The sequence below is a fragment of the Microcaecilia unicolor genome, chromosome 4 (genome assembly GCF_901765095.1).
Source record: "Microcaecilia unicolor chromosome 4, aMicUni1.1, whole genome shotgun sequence".
NCBI lineage: Eukaryota > Metazoa > Chordata > Amphibia > Gymnophiona > Siphonopidae > Microcaecilia > Microcaecilia unicolor.
In genome coordinates this window covers 171,752,467-171,774,061 of record NC_044034.1, presented here as the reverse complement: position 1 = coordinate 171,774,061, position 21,595 = coordinate 171,752,467, and the positions used below count along the sequence as shown (strand labels likewise).

General features: G+C 39.2%; 1 protein-coding gene across 6 annotated transcripts in view; it reads left to right on the top strand.

The window, feature by feature from the left end:
• Positions 1-21,595, top strand: part of TEAD1 (TEA domain transcription factor 1) — a 342,634-nt gene that overhangs the window by 260,769 nt on the left and 60,270 nt on the right. For all 6 annotated transcript variants that reach the window (XM_030200970.1, XM_030200968.1, XM_030200971.1 and 3 more), the window contains 3 exons: positions 8,687-8,821; positions 13,911-13,957; positions 15,171-15,232. In XM_030200970.1, coding sequence (XP_030056830.1) covers positions 8,687-8,821; positions 13,911-13,957; positions 15,171-15,232 — 244 coding nt within the window. The remainder of the gene's footprint in view (positions 1-8,686; positions 8,822-13,910; positions 13,958-15,170; positions 15,233-21,595) is intronic.

Below are 21,595 nucleotides of genomic sequence, written 5' to 3'. Positions count from 1 at the left end.
AATTCCCATTTCCCTGAATTTGAGATTTCAAGCTGGTGGTCTAAAGAAACCCAGTTTAAGCAATGTGTTTCCTCCATAAACCGAGGACTTTATGGAGAGACTGGATTTGAACTGCTTCACGATATTCCAATTCACAGTAGGGCCAGGGAGCAAGAGCGCGCTTCAGATTTAAACCCATCAAACCAGTCCTTAGTCACCTTTGTGTGTGTTTGTGAGTTCATAAGATAACAGCAGTGTTGTGCTGTTCCATCTAGTGAAATAACCATAGAAATAATGGTTAATGGATCTAAATTAATCTGGTTTCTTGGTCATCCCTTATAGAGTAATCTTCTGGTGTTCCAGTAGCTTGTAATATTCTGTGAGGTCAATATTCCACCAATCAATCAACATTTGAAATGTCTAACTTAGTTCCAAATTGTACACATATTCAGATGATATCCACTTACAACTTGAAACATCTAAGGGGACAATGTTAATAAAGTCTGCATTAGCATTGTGCACTGAGCTTTAGCCCCACAGTATTTCCTAATGCACTTATTTAAAGTAATTCAAAAAAAAACCCTGATGCACCAAAAAAACAATTGTATGCAAATAATGTGCATGCAAATTAATATGTGCAAACACAGGAGAGCATGTCAATTGTCATAGAAACAAGCATACAGTTTATTGCATCTCTTAGTTGCAGAAAAATCTGTATTTTATGCCAAGATTGTACTGGTATATCATCTATCGGATGGAAGTATAAGAGCAATATGGGCACAATCTGTCACACATCACATTAGACTAGCAATCAGGGGTGTAGCCTACAGTCCATTTTGGGGAGGCCCAAAGGTAGACACGGGGGGAGGGGAGAAGATGCATTTCATCTCTGCTGTCCACCTCCCCTACCTTGTGGGTCCAGTGTTTTTCTGCCCCCCCCCCCCCTCCCCAATGGTCCTCCATGTTGGATTATTTGTAGTAAATAATTAGCAGATTTTAGTACACACAGCTTCAGCTTTAGAAATGTTAATTTCTTTCTTCATCTCTCTCTCATTCACCCCTGAATAATTCACTGCTGAGTCACTTTAAAGTTGAAGTAACAAAACATCTGTTTACTCACAGTTTGCAGTTAGATTATAATCAGACAGGCTTATATATACATATTACTATACATTTGTATTATCAGCTCCTTCCATGTGCTTAGATGGTAATGGATGCTCACACCACCATAGATCCTCTCAGGTTAGGAGAGATCATGAGCTCCATGTGCTCCATGTGCTGCATGTGCTGCATCTAACTGTGTCTAACCCCCACAGGAAGTTGCATAGCTGTGTGACCTCTCTAAGTAATTCACATCAGAGGTCACAGAGTAATCACAGAGAAATAATAGGTGACAGGCAATGCATGTAAAATACAATTACATTCCAACAAACCCCTTCTCATGCATAACTGTCATGCAATTATTTATTCATACAAAGTCCAAGCTTTATACGCAGATTCACAAATGTTCTCTGGGTAACGGTTTGGTCATGATGTCAGCTGTCATCTCACTGGTGTGACAATAGTGTAGACTGATGACCCCTTCTTTCGCCAACTCTCGCACGTTGTGGTATTTCGTTGCGATGTGCTTGGTGCGTGACTGAACCTTGTCATTCTGTGACAGTCGGATGCAGCTCTGATTATCTTCCATTAACTGGATTGGTCTCTTTTCAGCTATTCCGAAATCCAGCAAAAGTTTTTCAATCCACATCAGTTCTCTGCACGCTTCCGATACGGCCACATATTCAGCTTCTGTAGAAGACAGACTCACAATACTTTGTTTATGACTGGCCCATGAAATTTGTACATTTCCATACATAAACACATATCCACTTGTGGATTTATAATCAGAATGATCCCCTGCCCAATCTGAATCACAGTAACATATTAGTTTTGGATTACTATTGGCTGAAATCTTTAATTTACAATCAATGGTACCCTTTAAATACCTTACCATCCTTTTAACTGCAGTCCAATCTGATTTGGTAGGTGAGCTGACCCTTCTGCTCAAAATTCCTACTGCATTTGCTATATCAGCCCTGTATGTGGTAGCTAGATATAAAAGCTTACCTATGGCTGATCTATATTGGATGTTATCTGGTAAAGGTTCTCTTACTGTTTCATCCTTCAGAAAATCAGTGATCATGGGAGTGCTTACAACTTGGGCATCTTGCATACCTAAACTTTCAATAAGCTCATTTATTTTCTGCTTCTGGCTTAGAAGATAAGAACCATCATTTTGTTTCTCAATTTCTATACCAAGATAGTATGACACATTACCAAGTTCTTTTATCTCAACATTGAGGTTTAAACACTTTACAATGTCCTTGTACTCTTGCTCACTTTTGCTTGCAATGAGCAGATCATCAACAAAAGCTAAAATGTATGCATATTGTCCATTTCTGCACCTAGTGTACAAGCATTTATCTGCTTCACCTTGCTTAAATCCTAAATTTGTCAATATTTCATGCAATTTTTCATTCCAACATTTTGCACTTTGCTTTAATCCATAAAGACCTTTGTTTAATTTACACACTAGCTGTCTTTGTTTTGTATTTATGAAACCTGTTGGCTGTTCCATGTACAAATCTTCAGTTATTTCTCCATGAAGAAACGCTGTTTTCACATCAATGTGGTTGACTTGCATGCCTTTTGAGACTGCAATGCTCAGAAGTGTTCTAATTGTCGTGTGTTTCACTACAGGTGCAAACACTTCATCAAAATCTTCTCCATATTTTGAAGATATCCCTTTGCCACTAATCTGGCTTTATACCTTTCCACTTTTCCTTGTGCATTCCTTTTTAACTTGAATACCCATTTGCATCCTATAGCTTTCTTGCCAGGAGGTAATTTTGTAAGAATCCAAGTATTATTTTTATCCAATGCATCAATTTCTTCTTGTGCAGCTTTATGCCATTCAGCAGCTTCTTCTGCTGGCATTTTCTCAATCTCATCCCATGTTAAGGGCTCTTGAGCTTCTGCTGACTTTGTTAGGTAAGACAGTCTTGGGGGTGGAACACCTTTGTTTTCCCTGGATGAGCGTCTGACAACAGGTTGGTCTGACCTTTCCGCATCCTCTAAATCTGAGAGTCCTTCTCCAATTGATTCCCCTTCTCCAACTGTACTGTCTTCTTCAATGATCCTTTCTGTGTCTGTTTCCTCTGCCTGTTCCTCGTTAGATACAGATGAGTTGCTTTCAGACATCTGCCTTGGTATGGCATTTATATACACTGGCATGTCTATTATGGTTCTAGTTTCATATTCTGGATGATAAGGCTCATCTGGGATAATCCAGCCTTTATCAACCCTCTTGTTTTCATCAAAATATGTAACATGTCTTATGCCAACAATGCCAGTTTTCAGATTCAAAATTCTATATCCTTTGTGTCCTGGAGCATAGCCAACTAAAATGCCCCTTTCTGTTGTGGAATCCAGCTTATGCCTTCTTTGTTTTGGTTCATGAGCATATGCTGTACTTCCAAATGTTCTTATGTGTGACAGGTTTGGCTTCCTACCATGCCATGTCTCATGTGGTGTGCGCTCAGCGCCTTTAGTTGGCATTCTGTTTTGTAGGTACACTGCTGTGAGAATGGCTTCCCCCCATAGTCTTTTAGGGAGATTGCTATCTGACAGCATACATCTGGTCATTTCCACAAGTGACCTAAATTTTCTCTCTGCAACAGAATTTTGCTCTGGTGTATAAGCTACTGTTGTGATATGCTGAATGCCTTCTTGTTCTAGAAATGTGCGCATGCTTTGTGAAGTGAACTCACCACCATTGTCGGTCTGAAGAACCTTTGGTTTTCTTTCAAATTTATTGCTCACCATGGCTACGTATTTCTTCAGCATGTCTGTGACTTGACTTTTTTCTTTCAGCAAATAGGCCACACAATATCTAGAGAAATCATCCAAGAATATTAGCACAAATCTGTTATTTCCCAATGATGGGATATTAAACGGTCCACATAAGTCACTGTGTATTAAGTCCAGCACTTTATTACTCCTATTTCCTGTGTATGCAGGAAATGAGGGTCTCACACCTTTTTGAGTAACACAGTCTATGCATTTCTCCATTTTACCAGCATCTGCACTTATCTGAATGCCGGTGGCCAGTTGCTTACTGTAAAGATCCTGGATCACCTTAGAATCACGATGTCCCAGGCGGCGGTGCCAGATTTCCAGACTACATTTACCATCATTCTTCCTTACTTGCGCCATATGTGAGGCTTCACCTGAAATGCTCAGTTTATAAACATCATTATGCATAAAAGCTTCAGCATACACTTCATCATTTTTAGAGATTGTGCACTTACTGTTTTCAAAATGAATCGCAAATCCCTTCTTATCTAATGTAGATACACTAAGCATATTGCAAACTGCTTGGGGAATATACAAGACATCACTTACAGGAATTTCTTTAACTTCATTAGACACTTTGCATTTTAAGAATCCAATACCTTTTGCTTGGATCTTAGCAGTCCCTGCGTTTGCAGTTTTAAGAATACCTTCCTCTGGACACATTTCCTGAAAGAAATCCTTACAATTGGTTAAATGGCATGTGCTCCCCGAATCCAAAATCCAAGTACTTTCATTTGAATTATTATTTACCATAGTCAAAGATTTTTCTGCCATTAGAAAGCCCTTGTGTTTATCTTTGTCCTTCATACATTTCCTGGTTTGAAAATTCTTTAGTTCCATTGGCTTAGGTGAGCTAGAGGGAGTGTTTTGTGTTTCCTTACACCATTTAGATACATGTCCCTCCTTTCCACATGAGTAGCAAATCAGCTTGCCCTTGGGTGGCGTTTTCCCATAGCTCCGCCTTCCTCTGTTCTTTGCCAAGAAATTTGTTTCATTTCTCTCTGACTGACTTTGAGAACACATCTCCTCAGAATCATTTATTATGCATTCCTGCCTTAGTTTTGATGTTGTCTGTTCAAAAGATTGCCCTTCAATGGCCTCATTTACAGACCTAAAAACATCAAACTTCTTTGATAGTGAGGTAAAAAGAAATGCTCTTTTCAATGCATCACACATGGGAATTCCAGAAAGTTCTAACTTTTGAAATGAAGACATAAGATGCATAATGTGATCATTACATTTACTTTTATCCCTTAATTTGGTTTCATTCAACTCTGCCAACCAAATTGGTTGCTGCTTTGCATATGTAGTTGCATACATAGTTCTCAGCTTACATAAATGTCCTTTGGTGTATCTTTTCCCTCCACTAATATGGCTTGTTTCTCTGAGAGAGCTTCCAAAAGCATGCACTTCACATAATAGTTTGCATTGTCCCATTCAGCCATATTTTCAGCTGTTCTGTCTTGGTCTAAGCATATATTTAATCTTTTTGCTCGAAGGAGACATATGAATCTTAGTTCCCACTGCCGATAATTAAACTCAGTTAATTTAGGCACCTTGAGAGAATAGAACAATGGTGAATTTCTTCCCTCAGCCATTTTCTTAGCCTTCTGTCTGCTGTGTGGGGGGAGAGAGAGACAGACTGAATCTTTCCTTTAAAACTTAAGAGAAAAATGTGGCCTTTTTTTTTTTGCCTGGTAATATTTCTCTTCTTTTTCAATTCCTGACCCTGGGCCCATAACCCTTTTGTTGGATTATTTGTAGTAAATAATTAGCAGATTTTAGTACACACAGCTTCAGCTTTAGAAATGTTAATTTCTTTCTTCATCTCTCTCTCATTCACCCCTGAATAATTCACTGCTGAGTCACTTTAAAGTTGAAGTAACAAAACATCTGTTTACTCACAGTTTGCAGTTAGATTATAATCAGACAGGCTTATATATACATATTACTATACATTTGTATTATCAGCTCCTTCCATGTGCTTAGATGGTAATGGATGCTCACACCACCATAGATCCTCTCAGGTTAGGAGAGATCATGAGCTCCATGTGCTCCATGTGCTGCATGTGCTGCATCTAACTGTGTCTAACCCCCACAGGAAGTTGCATAGCTGTGTGACCTCTCTAAGTAATTCACATCAGAGGTCACAGAGTAATCACAGAGAAATAATAGGTGACAGGCAATGCATGTAAAATACAATTACATTCCAACACTCCAGTCCCAGCATGTGACCAGCAGAGGCAGTGAAATAGACTGTCTATGGCCGGTCCTGTCTGGGTCTTTCCTTTGTCATGTCCTGCCTTCTGTTTCACTGCCTCTGCCAGTCACGACTGGAGGACCGACTGCTAGAAGGGGAGATCAAAGAGACTCCGGATCTGCATGGAGGAGCTACTGTGTTGGAGAGGACCTGAGCCCAAAGGCCCCCCCTATGGCTACTCCATTGCTAGCAATGTTCAAATAATCAGACTTCATCTCCACTATTGTGGATGTGGAACCTCCTGATGATGGTTTGAGTGCCCAATTCTATTCTCTTCCCCTTTCTTCTGTCTCAATGCACTGGGCTCTGTTAGGCCTTCTCTTTCTTCTTCTGTAGTAGCTGGTAGAGGCATTAATGGATTAAGAAAAATGTTGTGGTTAGTTCATATTGCAAAAAACTTGCCTGGGGGGGGGGGGGGGGGGGAGAGTTATCAACCATTAAGATGGATTATTTTACCACAAATCGTGCTATTTTTCCATAGGTCCCATTTTATGCCATGACACCCTGTGTTAAAATAGCATGAATTGTGGTAAAATAACTCTTCCCCCCCCCCCCCCCACATTAGCCACAGAAAAAAAAGCTAACTTTTTAGTCTTCCTGAGACTGAGCTAAATTCCACAGCTTAATACGCCTCAGACCTTTGGGTCGTGTGCTCAGTTCTCTGCATTTGGTTTAATAGCTAATGCCTTCATTCCTATTGATGTTAACAGTGTGCTAATGCCTATAAATTTCTTTGCATGTAGCTTTCTCGTGCGCTAAATTTTTCTATGCATAAGGTGGCCATCTCGGGGCAGAAAATTGGCACAACCCACACTAAGGTGTGCACTAAGCCTTCAGTGCTTCACTACATCGACTCCTAAGTTAGACATTTCAAGTTATACCTGCCATTTGTGCAGGCTGCTTTAACACTAACATGCAAGTTTAGTGGATGAATATAGTCATTGACAATAGAGAAATTTGTTTGCAAATCTGAAGAACTTACAGCGCTGTAAAAATGTGTTATAAATGTTGTAAGTGCTGAAACCAGAATTATATTCACTTGGAGTTTTCCCTTAGATTCATCATTTGTAGAGATCATATATAATGTTTTGGGGGAAGAAATATTCTTATATTTTTCTCTTTTTAGTCTGTTTTCCTCTTTTGTATCTTCTGTATTTATATTTTAAAAAGACAAAATTGGGAAGCAGTGAAATAAGAACAAGAGTGGCCATGTTGTTGTAGGAGAGCCTGAGGCCTACAGTGCTCTGTTCACGCTTGAACGATTGGCACAAGGAGCTAAAGCACTAGAAACTATGTTTTGTCCCTGTGCAGTTTTGATCAGAACCATGCTAGTGCATTGAAGTACCAAACTAATTGGGAGGAAGGGGAAAAGGAACCTCTCACACAATATCACATTGCCCTCAACATACACTTGACTAATTAATATGAATCTAAGATTTGACAGGTGAACCTGACCGTATAAATATTTCAGTTTTGTAAACTAATTTCTTTCTTTGAAAACAATGAGAATCGCTCATTTCCAAATTTTCAATATCCTTTATACTACAACAAACTTAAAGAACATGACCGCCTCAAAGGGAGCCGATTACCAGCAATGCCCAAGAACAGCTCTGTCTGAAATGTATCTTTTTGAATAAGGTTCAAGATTCAATTTATTTGATATTCCACTTAAAGATATGCCATCAAAGTGGGTTACAATCACAAATAATAGAAAGAAAAGAACTGTAGTCCATTATAGTGACAGAAGAGAGAAGAGAAAAAGAAGTAGGAAAAAATACATATATACATATAAGGTAGAAATTTGGGTGACTTCACCCCTTAAGTCTCCTTTAATCTACATAACTCTAAAAGACATTTAAAGTAAGTTCTTTTCAGGGCTGAAAAAATAGAAACTTACCTGTGATGGGATAAATAAAAGCAAGAAAAAATAACCAGCACAACCAGATTCATATAATCAGGTGTAGGCAAAGCAATGCAGATGACCTTTAAAACGGAGAACATTTCACTGTTTTGGAGACATGTTCCGTCCATGCTGTGTGGCTGGTCCCTATAATATTCCCTATCGGGAGCTGCAAGATAAATAATAATGGTTATGTGAAAAATAACCTTGAGGCTACAGCAAATACACTTTTTATATAACATGATTGTTTGTTAGAACTATTCTAATACACTACGTTTACCTTCAAATTCAATGTCAACGATAGGAGAAAAGACATTTCAACTAGCTTGAATGCTTTTTCCATTTTTATTCAACACTTTTTTTTTGTTTGTTCCTTAGGGAAAAAAACATGTTAATGTCATTGTGTGAAAGTAGAAATACATATAGATGATTAAAAATCAATTTTCTTCTGAACAATTGTCAGTGTATAGGTAAGGCTAATGTAAATGCATTTTGGCCTCCATTATAAATGTGTCTGCATGTTTGCTTTTCAGCAACTGAAGCTTTTTAAGTTTTATTATTTTTTAATCATAGCTGTGCTTGTAGCTGCACATAGTAGGATTTTCACTTTAGTGCATTTATTAAGACTGAGTGTACTTATCACATTGAAGGATCAAACGGCGAAGGACAAAGCACTCCAGCATATGGCAGCAATGTCATCAGCCCAGATAGTATCGGCCACTGCTATTCACAGTAAGTTGGGCTTGCCTGGCATTCCACGCCCGACATTTCCTGCAGCACCTGGGGTAAGTCATTCATCAAGCTCCTTTTTTATTACAAACCAAGCAGATCTGACAAAGTTTTGCATTGTCAATTAGAGAGGGAGTCAGCTGTCATTATCTTGCTGATAACGTGACTGTAAAATTTGGAATCTATTTCCTTATTGAATGTCAGATGTTTTCTCTACCTGGAAACAGCAAAAATGGTGGCTGATAAAGGCTGTAAGACCCCACTTCTGCAGTCCCACATTTCATTTTTCTGCTCTATCGGTAGCATCTACCCTGTTGTACATCCTTGTATCGTGTGCAGAAAGAGAAACCTTTCCTACTGATCCATGTTTATCATTTAGAATAATTTATCCCCGAGGCACTTTAAACCACCTTGGTGAGCTCTATTTTACCTTCCTTTGCCAATCAGCCTTCTGATCAGTTTAATACTTTAGGATCCATCTCCTAGGCTGCACAGCTGACAAAAGCCATATGTTAACTCTTCAGTGTATCTCCTAGATCCTTTTTATGGTACAAATGTATGCAAGTCATCGCACTTTACATTATCTTTGGTAGATTACGTTACTTTGGATCTTTACTATTCTTTTTTTTTTTTTTTTTAGTAATGGGTGCATTAATATGCCTATCACAGAGGTCAGACTAACTGACCTGCAGCTTATCGGCTTTCTCTCCAATTCTTTGGTACAATAAGGGGCTCATTTTCAAAACAGAAAAAATATCCAGAAAGCAGCACAAAGCTGCAGATGACAAAACGTCCAAATCGCCATTTTCAAAACACTTTTCTATGCAGTTCATAGCAGTGTGTCCAAATCACAAGGGGGCGTGTTGAGGGTGAGATCTGGGTATTCCAAAAATGCAGATGTTTTTCTGCCATAATCGAACAAAACAAAAACATCTGGGGCTAAAAGATGTTTTGGTCTATACCTGTTTCAATCGCGACTAAGTCATTAAAAGGTGCTGTAGATGACCAAATGCTACTGGAGGGATTAAAGCATGGGCCCCCCCCCCCCCCCGTACTCCCCCAGTGGTCACTGATCCCCCCTCCCCCTCAAAAGGTGTGAAACAAAATGGTACATACCAGATGCTATAGTCAGTCCTATTAAAGCTGCAAGCAGGTTCCTGGAGTAGCTTAGTGTCTGGTGCAGTGCACTATGGAGAAGGGGACACAAGCCCACATCCCATGCTAACTGTTACACTTGTGGAAAGTGTGAGCCCTCCAATACCCACCCAAAACCTACTGTACCCACATGCAGGTGACATCTGCAGATATAAGGGCTATTGTACTAGTGTGCAGTTGGGTACAGTAGGTTTTTTTAGTGGGTTTTGGAGGGCTCCCCATGTAATATAAGGGGGTAACAATGAGATTTGTACATGGGATCTTTTATGTGAAGTCCACTGCAGCGCCCCCTAGGGTGCCCCACTGTTCTGCTGGGGGATGTCTTTGTGTCCAGTCTGCTAAGACTGTTAGCTCCCTATACATCCCAGTGTTTTGTTTTTGTGTGGTTTTCCCTTGAACATTTAGAAAAAAAGAATTAGTGGTCTGAAAAGATAGATGCACTGAGCACAGAAACATCTAGCAAATGGCCATTTCTCAAAATACTATACTATACAGTGCTTATAGTCCACAAACACCTGACCAATTCATTGCGGATTACATAAAGAGAAACTGAATCATATCTTCCAGGAAAATACATTTTGGTTTTCAAAATGAAGACCAAAATTAAACTCCGTAAAATTTCTCAAATAACCAGGGGGTATGTTTACTAAGGTGCGTTAACGTTTTTAGTGCACACCTAAAATTAGTGCATGCTAACAGTGTAGGCGTCCATAGGAGTAGTATGTGTGCCTAAATGGTTAGCACATTCTAATAGTACGTGCTAAAAATGCTAGTGTACCCTTAGCACTGCTTAGTAAACAGGGGCACAGGTTTTTTAAAGTTTTTAAGAAAGCCAAGTAATTTGAACTAACATGAATTATCAAAGGTAACAAATTCCACACTACAGCAGCCTGGTAATATAATGAGTAATTAAATATAGATTTATATCTAAGTTGTCTGATAGAAGGAAACATGAACAACATTAAGTTGCACATTTTATAAGCAGAGTTTGAATGAAGTAAATCAAACCAGTTAACGAGATAAAAAGGTCCTAACCCATTTAATGTCTTGTGAACAAAAGAACAGAGCTTAAATTGAGCTTTTTCTTCATCTGGAAGCCATTGTAGCTTCTCCAAGAACGGAGTAACTGATTCAAGCTTAGAAGCTGAAAATATAAAATGCCCTGCCATATTCTGCACCAATTAGTAAGAATGTTAATAAATTGAATACATATTGCACTAATGTAATCTACTCAGAATTAGTGCCTGAGCTAGCAATGTAAACTCAAAACCAAAAATATTTGCGTATAGCTCTTAGTTTTCGCATGGTATAGAAGGATTTTTGAACAATCTGTTTAACATGATTAAAAAAGGTCAATAAATCTACCTCAATTCCTAAAAATCTTGAAGATTTCTCAAAAACAAAGGAATCCACTCCTATCTGGAAACTGTGTGGGAAACTTAGGCACCCAGGTCCTAACCAAGGAAATCTAGTTTTTTCACGATTTAGTTTCAAACAATTATTGGTAATCCAACTGACACAGTTTTCCAGACTATTCAGTGTAGAAGTCCAATCTTTAACAATTGGTAATAATAGAGTAATGTCATCTGCATAAATATAAAATGGGATTTTAAACTGCTCAAGTTCCTGCCCCAAAGGTTGAAGCATTACATTAAACAAGGTTAGAGATAATGCTGACCCCTGGGTACTAAACAACCCAGTATCCAACTCCTGGAAAAACAATTTTGCTTTTTCACATTATAACTACATAAAGCTAAAACGCCTTTAAACCAAGAAAGTACAGCTCCACCCATACCCAACTCACACTGTCTAAACAATAGAAGATCATGATCAACTCTGAGGAAAACTTGTGTGGAAAAGCACGGGATACAAATGTAATAAATAAATAAATAAAACTTGAATTTTCCATAAGCAATCAGTGTCTTTCCCAAGCCTACATGGCTAATAAGTTCCTGGATGAAAAGTCCATAAATCATTGTCTAAACCTTTTTAAAAGTCAGCTTTGCTAACTGTCTTGATGACATCTGACAACAAATTCCACAGCATAATTTTAGGGACTTTTTATTAAGCAGCACTAAAAATTGGCCTACGCTGTCTTCAGCGTGTGTCTTTTCCACGCGCTAAGGCCAATTATAGTGCTCCTGGGAAAGGGCCAATATTTCTGTTTTGGCATTAGTGGCCGCACATTCATTTTCCCATTTAGTATGTGGCCATTAGCATGTGAGCTCTTAGTGACACCTATTTTGTAGGCAGTAAGGGCTCATGCACTAATTGATTAGAATGAGGCAGTGTAACTGCACTAGCCGAGTACCCCTGGATTCTATATAGCACGCCTAGATTTACATGCACTTCTGTGCATAAATCCAAGCGTATTTTATAACTACCCACATAGATTAATTGTTTTAACAAAGTGTTAAGCATTGTTAATGGCTCTTAACAAGCAATAACGAGCACTAATTGTAAAAAATTAGAATTTACGCTGTACATTGCTAAAGTGTATTCTACAATGTACTACACCTAAATTCTGATGTGCACAGCCAAAAAGGGACATGGTTAAGGACATTTCATGGACGTTCTAAAATCTACATGCATTGTTATAAAATATGGGCTAGTACATGTAAATCTATGCGCAGGGATTTACACCAGCTTTCCATTGGCGTAAATGGATGCGCGTAGGATCAGTCGCATGAAGTATGCCAAAGCGTATTCTAAACACCATGCGTAGATTTACATGCGATATTTAGAATACGCTTAGGTGTGATTGCCTACTGTGTGTTAATTGTAGGCGCAATATATAGAATCTGGCCCTTAGATCAGAACATGCCTACTCTCTGCCCCAGTGCTTTAAAAAATAAAAAAAAATTTAGCACGTGGGTAGCGTGTGCACAAATGATATTGAGTGGAGTGGAACGGGTAGATGTGAAGCGTCTGTTTACGCTTTCCAAAAATAATTGGACTAGGAGGCATGCAATGAAGCTACAAAGTAGTAAATTTAAAATGAATCAGAGAACATTTTCTTAACTCAACGTGTAATTAAACTCTGGAATTCGTTGCCAGAGAATGTGGTAAAGGTGGTTAGCTTAGCGGAGTTTAAAAAAGGTTTGGATGGGTTCCTAAAGAAAAAGTTCATAGACCATTATTAAATGGACTTGGGGAGAATCCACTATTTCTGGGATTAGCAGTATAGAATGTTTTGTACTTTTTTGGGATCTTGCCAGGTATTTGTGACCTGGATTGGCCGCTGTTGGAAACAGGATGCTGGGTTTGATGGACTTTTGGTCTTTCCCAGTATGGCAATACGTATGTACTTACCACAGTATGCCTGTGTGTACCTCATAGTAGTATGTTTTAACCTGTGGTAAGCGCAAATTAGTGCTTACCGCAGCTTAGTGAAAGAGCCCCTTTATATTTAGGGCCTCTTTTACCACACCATGCTAGTGATTCCCATGCGGCAATGCCAATGAAGCCTATGCAGAGTGAATGGTGTTTTATCAGTATTTCTGCATCAGGTATGCTAGCATGGTTTTGGTAAAAGAGGCCCTTAGTGTAAAATATTTTGTCTAGTTTGTTTTAAATCTGCTACCTATTAGTTTTGTCTCCTCAGAAGTTCTTTGTTTTGAATGCACTTTAAAAATGTTGTGTGGTTTTGGTGTCTTGTTTGTTTTATTTTTATTCAAAACTTTTGCCCTGGTTTTTAGGTTTAACTTGTCATTATTCTCTTTCCGGTTTTCTGCTTTGATTTTTTATTAAATCTTTTTGTCTTTAATGGACTTACTTCCTCCTTCAACCTTGTTGGGCAGCATTTGGGTCTTTAGTCAGCCTTTCTAGTGTATGGTCCCCCTTCATAAATGGCTTTTGATGCAGACAGTACGCCATTTTTATTTCATGTTGTATCAGCCTCTGTGTAAGCGTCCGTGTCTGTAGGTAAAATATATTTACTAAGGAACAGTACATATGTATAACAGCAATATTTCTAATTTACCTTTCTAGTTCTGGCCTGGAATGATACAGACAGGACAACCTGGATCATCACAAGAGTAAGTATGTAAAGAAATCAATGCAAACAAATTTAAAGGACCTTTTACTAAGGTGAACTAGCGTTTTTAGCTCGCGCTAGAGATCAGCTGCTGCTAAACACCAAGACACTCATTATATTCCTATAGGCGTCTCAACATTCAGCGCCAGCTGATTTCTAGCATGAGCTTAAAACGGTAGCTCACCTTAGTAAAAGACCCACTTAGACTGAGTTTGAAGAAAGTATATAAATTAAAAAAATTAAAAATGACATCTTTTTATTGGAGTAGCTTTCAATTGAAATGCCTTTAGGTCAGAAATGAGCGAAAAAAAATTAAAAATATCGGGATATATAAATGAAACACAACAGCATTCAAATGACAGTCTCCTGGGGAAAGGCAGAGGTGGTGGATGGGAGTAAAAAATAAGGAGAGATGGATGGGTGATCAGAGAGAGTGACAGAACAATACAATATTACAGTTTTATAATGTAAGAAAACCAGATCTTTAAGTCCTGCTTGGTGAGTATCAAAACATTTCATAAGTGAATTTGAAAGGTCTTACGCTCCTGAGTTGTTTTAAAATTTCCTTTTAGTATTCTGCTCATAAAGTTTTGTTTTATTTCTATTTATTACCTTTTAAAGGTGGATTAACACAGCTCCACTTTTTCCTGAAAAAAAGTATAAAAAGAGTAAGGTGCTCGGCATGGGTTAAAGCAAATACAGAACAGCCATTTTGGAAAAATATCAGCAGTGCAGAAAGAAACCACTGCATGCTGTGATAGATAGCTTGCAGCTTGCTACATTTTCATGTTGTGTTCTCTGCACAAATCATACATAATTGGTGTATTTATGACTTTATCATATGAGGGAGAACACAAATCACTTCCAGTATCTGGGCAGCACAGTACTGTAGTCCAGATCCTTTAGGCATCTGAAGAGTAAATGCCAAATTTGTGTTTTCATCAAAATGTTGCATAAGAAAATATATACAAGATATTCAGCCCACTGTAATGTCTTCGTTGTCTCCTCAGACATGCCTACAAATGCCTATTTGCCCAACTACATATTCCCCTTGTATTCATCTTTAGCAGCCCTAAAACACCTCCCTTTTTTTGCAATAATTAATTGTAAGAGAGAAATTTCTATTAATTTTGTCTCGTTTTTGTTCTTCATGTAAATGTTCATAATTTTCAAAAATATCTTAATTTTGCAAAACTGTTCTTTTTTTTATTCAGTGTAAAGCCATTTGTTCAGCAGGCCTATCCTATCCAGCCAACAATTACAGCACCCATTTCAGGTAATGCTAGCTTTTTTTCTCTCTCTCTCTCTTCTCTACAAGCAGTGTCCTATTGCAGTGCGTCTGGTAGCGCTATACAAATGCTAATAATAATAATATTGCCAGACCTGTCCTGGTGATGCTTTCACACTAGTCTTTCTTTCCAAACTCTCCCTCTCCCCCTCCCCAACTTGTGGGTATCTGTAGTGAATATGCAATACACATTTGTATACACTGGAATCACAGCATGTGCCAATTTATCAAAAACATGTTCATTATGGATATACTGAAAGCCTGACCAGCTATGGCATCACCAAAAACAACTTTCAGAAACATCTCAGCCGTTGTTTATTGATGACACCTACTGGCCAGACTTACATACTGTGGTCTCTGTGTAAAGACAGCTTCAATAACTGCAAAAGATGGGATGCAAAAGCTTAAAACTGATAGGTAGTTTTAAATAAAGGCTGTTGATGCCTAAGTACTAATAAAAGTCCATAATAATGGAACTGGAAGCCCAAAAGAGCATGAGGAAACTCTGGGCCCAATAATTTAAAAAAAAAAAAAAAAAATTGAGGACCAGAATCCCCAGATAAAATGGAGGAAAATTGGCAGCTTTACAGTACATTTTATTCGAGTTTTTTTTTTTTTTTTTTTAAACCCTTTCCCCATTTTCCAAGATGATACTCGGATCTTTTAGTTGGCTGAAGGGTAAAGGCAGGGAGAGTCGATTTTGAACCTGAATCTGTCCACTCCACAGAGTCTATAATGGGCTTTCCAGGTGCCCCTGAGCTTTAATGGCACTGATTTGAACATGAATCTTGTACTGTAGTTGAGCAATGCGGCCTGCCATCCCACAGCAACCTTGCTACTGAAAAACGCAAACAGCATAATAATTACATGGAAAGTGTTTGGTTTGGTTTAAGAAACAGAATTTTTGAAAAATACTGAACTCTTTCAAAATAAGAAAAATCATATTTTTGAATAACCTAAAACATGATAAAGTTTTGCAGTTCTACTTCAGCTTGCTCTTTCCATTGATGGAAAGAAGGTCAAAGGCCATTTTGAATTTGCCTTGTCTTCTGTTTAAGTACAGTACTGACGCTTTTAAATAATTACCAGGGGTTACTTTGGAGTCCTTTTACTAAGCTGTTGTAAAAATTGGACTTAGCGCACCCTTCTTTGAAGAGGTGAGCAAACGTGGATAAAGGTGAGCCAGTCAATATTGTGTATCTGGATTTGGAGGTAGTGTTCTATTGTGGATTAAAAACTGGTTAAAAGATAGAAAACAGAGAGTAGAGCTAAATGGTCAGTATTCCCAATGGAGAAGGGTAGATAGTGGGGTCCCACAGGGGTCTATACTAGGACCACTGCTTTTTAACATATTTATAATGTAGAGATGGGAATAACTAGTGAGGTAATTAAATTTATTCAAAGCTGTTAAATCACAAGAGGATTGTGAAAAATTGCAAGAGGACATTACGAGACTATTTATTTATTGCATTTGTATCCCACATTTTCCCACCTCTTTGCAGGCTCAATGTGGCTTACAATACATCATGAACCCTCCATTACCCCATGTAAGCCGCATTGAGCCTGCCATGAGTGGGGAAAGCGCGGGGTACAAATGTAACAAAAATAAAATATATAAGAAAATAGACATTTAGTATTACAGAAGGATCTTGGGTAACATTATAATGATAAAACATGAAAGTAGTATAACAAGCAGATATTATAAGACAATTCTGGATGTATGTGGAGGAGTTCACATTTGTTGATCTTTGTGGTATACCTTGTTAAAGAGATGGGTCTTCAGTAGTTTGCGGAAGTTAGTTCATAAATCGTTTTTAGGTTGCGCGGCAGCGCGTTCCAGAATTGTGTGCTCAGGTATGAAAAGGTTGATGCGTGCGTTAGTTTGTATTTTAGACCTTTACAGTTGGGGAAGTGAAGATTAAGGAATGTGCAGGATGATTTTTTAGCATTCCTGGGTGGTAAGTCTATCAGGTCTGACATGTAGGCTGGGGCATCTCCGTGAATGATTTTGTGAACTAGGGAGCATATTTTGAACGTGATACGTTCTTTAAGTGGGAGCCAGTGTAGCTTTTCTCGTAGGGGCTTAGCACTTTCATATTTTGTTTTACCGAATATGAGTCTAGCTGCAGTGTTCTGGGCTGTCTGAAGTTTCTTGATTATTTGCTCTTTGCAGCCGGCGTAGAGTGCGTTGCAGTAGTCTAGATGACTGAGTACCATTGATTGTACCAGGTTACGGAAGACGGTCCTTGGGAAGAAAGGTCTTTCTCTTTTTAATTTTACATCTCCTTGGTTGTGTTTTTCGCATGGTTCTCAAGTGTTAGGTGTCGATCAATGGTAACTCCAAGGATTTTTAGGGTGTCTGAGATTGGAAGATTCAGTTTTGGTGTGTTAATGGTGGTGAATTTGTTCGTGCTATATTGAGAGGTGAGTATTAGGCATTGGGTTTTTTCTGCATTGAGTTTCAGCTGAAATGCATCCGCCCATGTGTGCATGATATGTAGACTTTGGTTGATGTCATATGTAGACTAGGAGACTGGGCATCCAAATGGCAGATGACAATTAATGTGAGCAAGTGCAAAGTGATGCATGTGGGAAAGAGGAACTCAAACTATAGCTAAGTGATGCAAGGTTCCCCATTGGGAGTCACCAAAATCAGGAAAAGGATCTAGGTGTTTTCGTTGATGATACGTTAAAACCCTCTGCTCAGTGTGTAATGGGGCTAAGAAAGCAAATAGATTGTTAAATATTATTAGGAAAGGAATGGAAAACAAAAATAAAGATGTTATAATGCCTTTATATTGCTCCGTGGTATGACCATAACTTCCTAAAAGAAAAGTCCATAAGCCATTATTAAAATGGACTTGGGGAAAATCCATTGCTTATTTCTAGGATAAGCAGCATAAAATGTGTTGTACTGTTTTGGGATCTTGCCAGGTACTTGTGACCTGAGTTGGCCACTGTTGGAAACAGGATACTGGGCTTGATTGACCTTTGGTCTGTCCCGGTATGGCAAATGCTTATGTTCTTTCCGGCATGCAAAGGCCATTTTACTGCAACCATAAAGGCTTTTTTTTCTATTTTTTTCTATTAATGACCATGCACTAATACCATTAGTGCATGATCCACATAGTGGCTGAATATGAAGATCCCACGGGAAATACCGCAAGCAACAAAGTAGTAGGAAACGGAAGGAGGCTGAACATTCAATGAGACGAAGATAAAATGGTGCTTTAATTATATGAAACACAATTTACAATGTTGGAAGAAGAGTAGCATAAAAGACTCGACACGGCACAGTTTCCGGCATGGTGTGCCTGCCCCAGGAGGCTGGTAGTAATTGTATCCAAAATCAAGTAAAAAGAAGACTTAACCAACAGGGAGCTGGTTATCTAGGGAATCTTTAAAAAGATCCAAAAAAAGGGGGAGGGCTCCTCTCCTCCGCTGTCTATACTGTTTTCACTCCCCATTTTTTTGTGTCTTTTTGGTGTTTTTTTTCCAAGAGTTGGTTTCTTGACAGTTTGGACTTTCATGGTCTTTTTAAAGGCCCCTTTATAACCAGCTGTTGGTTAACTGTTCTTTTTACTTGATTTTGGATACACTTACTGCCAGACTCCTGAGGCAGGCACTTTGTGCCGAAACATGGTGCCATGTTGATTCTTTTATGTTACTCTTCTTCCAATATGCACCAGCTCCAATTGGTTCAGATTGCTGCAGAAAGACTAGTAGAAGGTTCCAAGCAACGTGACCACATCACACCAGTTTTTGCAAAAACTTCACTGGCTACCAGTACAATACAGGGCTAAATTTAAAATTCTGTGTCTGATCTTTAAGGCCCTTAAAGGAAATGGCCCTGAGTACATGAAGACTAGGATGATCCTCTACACACCTCCAGGACACTAAGGTCTTCCCAAGGACTGTCACTAACCACACCATTACACAGTGTGATACCCGCAAGCGAGCCTTCTCCGGAGTAGCCCCCACACTCTGGAATGCACTCCCTGAAAAGCTCCTCTTAACTAAAGACTATCTCTACTTCAGGAAGCAGATGAAAGCTTGGCTCTTCAACCATGCCTTTAATGGAAGAAGTAACTAACTTGTTAGTCTCGCTGACATGCACATACTGCAGCAGGACATATTTATCCACTCCTACCCTAGCTGAGATAATATTTAACCATCTCTCTGACCTCATGTGCACCTTTCTTTAAATTAGTCACCTTATTTTCTAACTCCTCTTGATTTCTTACCTATCTATATGTTCCATTTGTTTATACCCTCACTATCAATTAAAATGTTTTATTACGTATTGTCGACATTGTAAGTAGTATACTATTCAGCTTATTTTCGAAACAGAAAGACGCCCATATTTCGACCCAAATCGGGAGATGGGCGCCCAAATCGGTATAATCGAAAGCCGATTTTGGGCGTCTCCAACTGCAGTCTGTCGCAGGAACAAACAAAGTTGACGGGGGCGTGTCGGAGGCGTGGTGAAGGCGGGACTGGGGCGTGTTTATGGGCCGAGGAGAGATGGGCGCGCTCGGCCGATAATGGAAAAAAGAAGGGCGCCAGAAGCGAGAATTTGGGTCACTTTTTCTGGACCCTTTTTTTTCATGAACAAGTCCCCAAAAACTGCCCCAACTGCCCAGATGACCACCGGAGGGAATCGGGGATGACCTCCCCTGACTCTCTCAGTGGTCACTAACCCCCTCCCACCAAAAAAAAACTTTAAAAACTTTTTTTCTCAGCCTGTATGCCAGCCTCAAATGTCATACCCAGCTCCATCACAGCAGTATGCAGGTCCCTGGAGCAGTTGTTAGTGGGTGCAGTGGACTTCAGGCAGGTGGACCCAGGCCCATCCCCCCCTACCTGTTAAATGGGAGCCCTCCAAACCACCCCCAAAACCCACTGTACCCACATCTAGGTGCCCCCCCCCTTCAACCATAAGTGCTATGGTAATAGTGTAGCGTTCTGGGGAGTGGGTTTTGGGGAGGATTTGGGGGGCTCTGCACCCAAGGTAAGGGAGCTATGGACTTGGGGGAGGTATTTTAAATTTTTTTTTAATTGTTACAAGTGCCCCCTATGGTGCCCGGTTGGTGTCCTGGCATGTGAGGGGGACCAGTGCACTACGAATCCTGGCCCCTCCCACGACCAAATGCCTTGGATTTGTTTGTTTTTGAGCTGGGTGCCTTCGGTTTCCATTATCGCTGAAAAACGATACCACCCAGCTCAAATCCGCCCAAATCTGATGCATTTGCCCGGCACAAACCGTATTATCGAAACTAAAGATGGAAGCCTATCTTTTTCGAAAATACGGTCTGTCCCGCCCCTTTGCGTATCCATCCTCGGAGATAGGCGCCCATGGAGATGGGCGTTCGATTATGCCCCTCCATGCCATACTTTGTATTGTTTGAATATTTTTACTGCTGTAATTGTCTATTTCTCACGTCTGATTTATTCTTATTGTACGCCGCCTTGAGTGAATTCCTTCAAAAAGGCGTAAATAAATCCAAATAAATATTGTGAATTGTATTTCATATAATTAAAGTACCATTTTATCTTCAAGTACCATTGTGTGTTGAGCCTCCTTTGTTTCTTACCATAGTGCATGGCCATTTATTTTTAAATTACCACAAGAACACTTACTGACACCATTTTATAGATATAGATGCTCTAACTGGTTAGTGCAGGAATGCCAACTCTCTGCCCCTGACATGCCCCCTCAAAAAAATACAAAAATGTATTTAGCGCACGGTTAATCCATTCAAATTCAAAAACTACTGTGTGTATTATTGTATATTAACGAGAGCCTTGACTCAGATAGATTACAAATTCAGCAGGACACAAATCACACCTTTGAATCATTGTGGGTTGAAATTCCATGTATAAAAGGGAAAAAAACGGTGATAGGAGTGTACTACCGTCCGCCTTGATAGGATGAGCAGGTAGACGCAGAAATGATAAAAGAAATCAGAGACGCAAAATGGGCAATGTGATAATAATGGGTGACTTCAATTATCCATATATAGACTGGGTAAATGTAACATCGGGACATGCTAGAGAGGTACAATTCCTTGATGAAATCAAGGACAGCTTTATGGAGCAGCTGGTGCAGGAGCCGACGAGAGAAGGAAAAATTCTAGACTTGGTCCTTAGTGGAGCGCATGATCTGGTGAGGGACGTTATAGTACTGGGGCCGCTTGATAACAGTGATCATAATATGATCAGTTTTGATATCGACCTTGAAGTAACTGTACACAGAAAGTCAAATACGTTAGCGTTTAACTTTAAAAAAGGAGACTATGATAAAATGAGAAGAACGGTAAAAAAAAAAAACTTAGGGGGGCAACTGAAAGA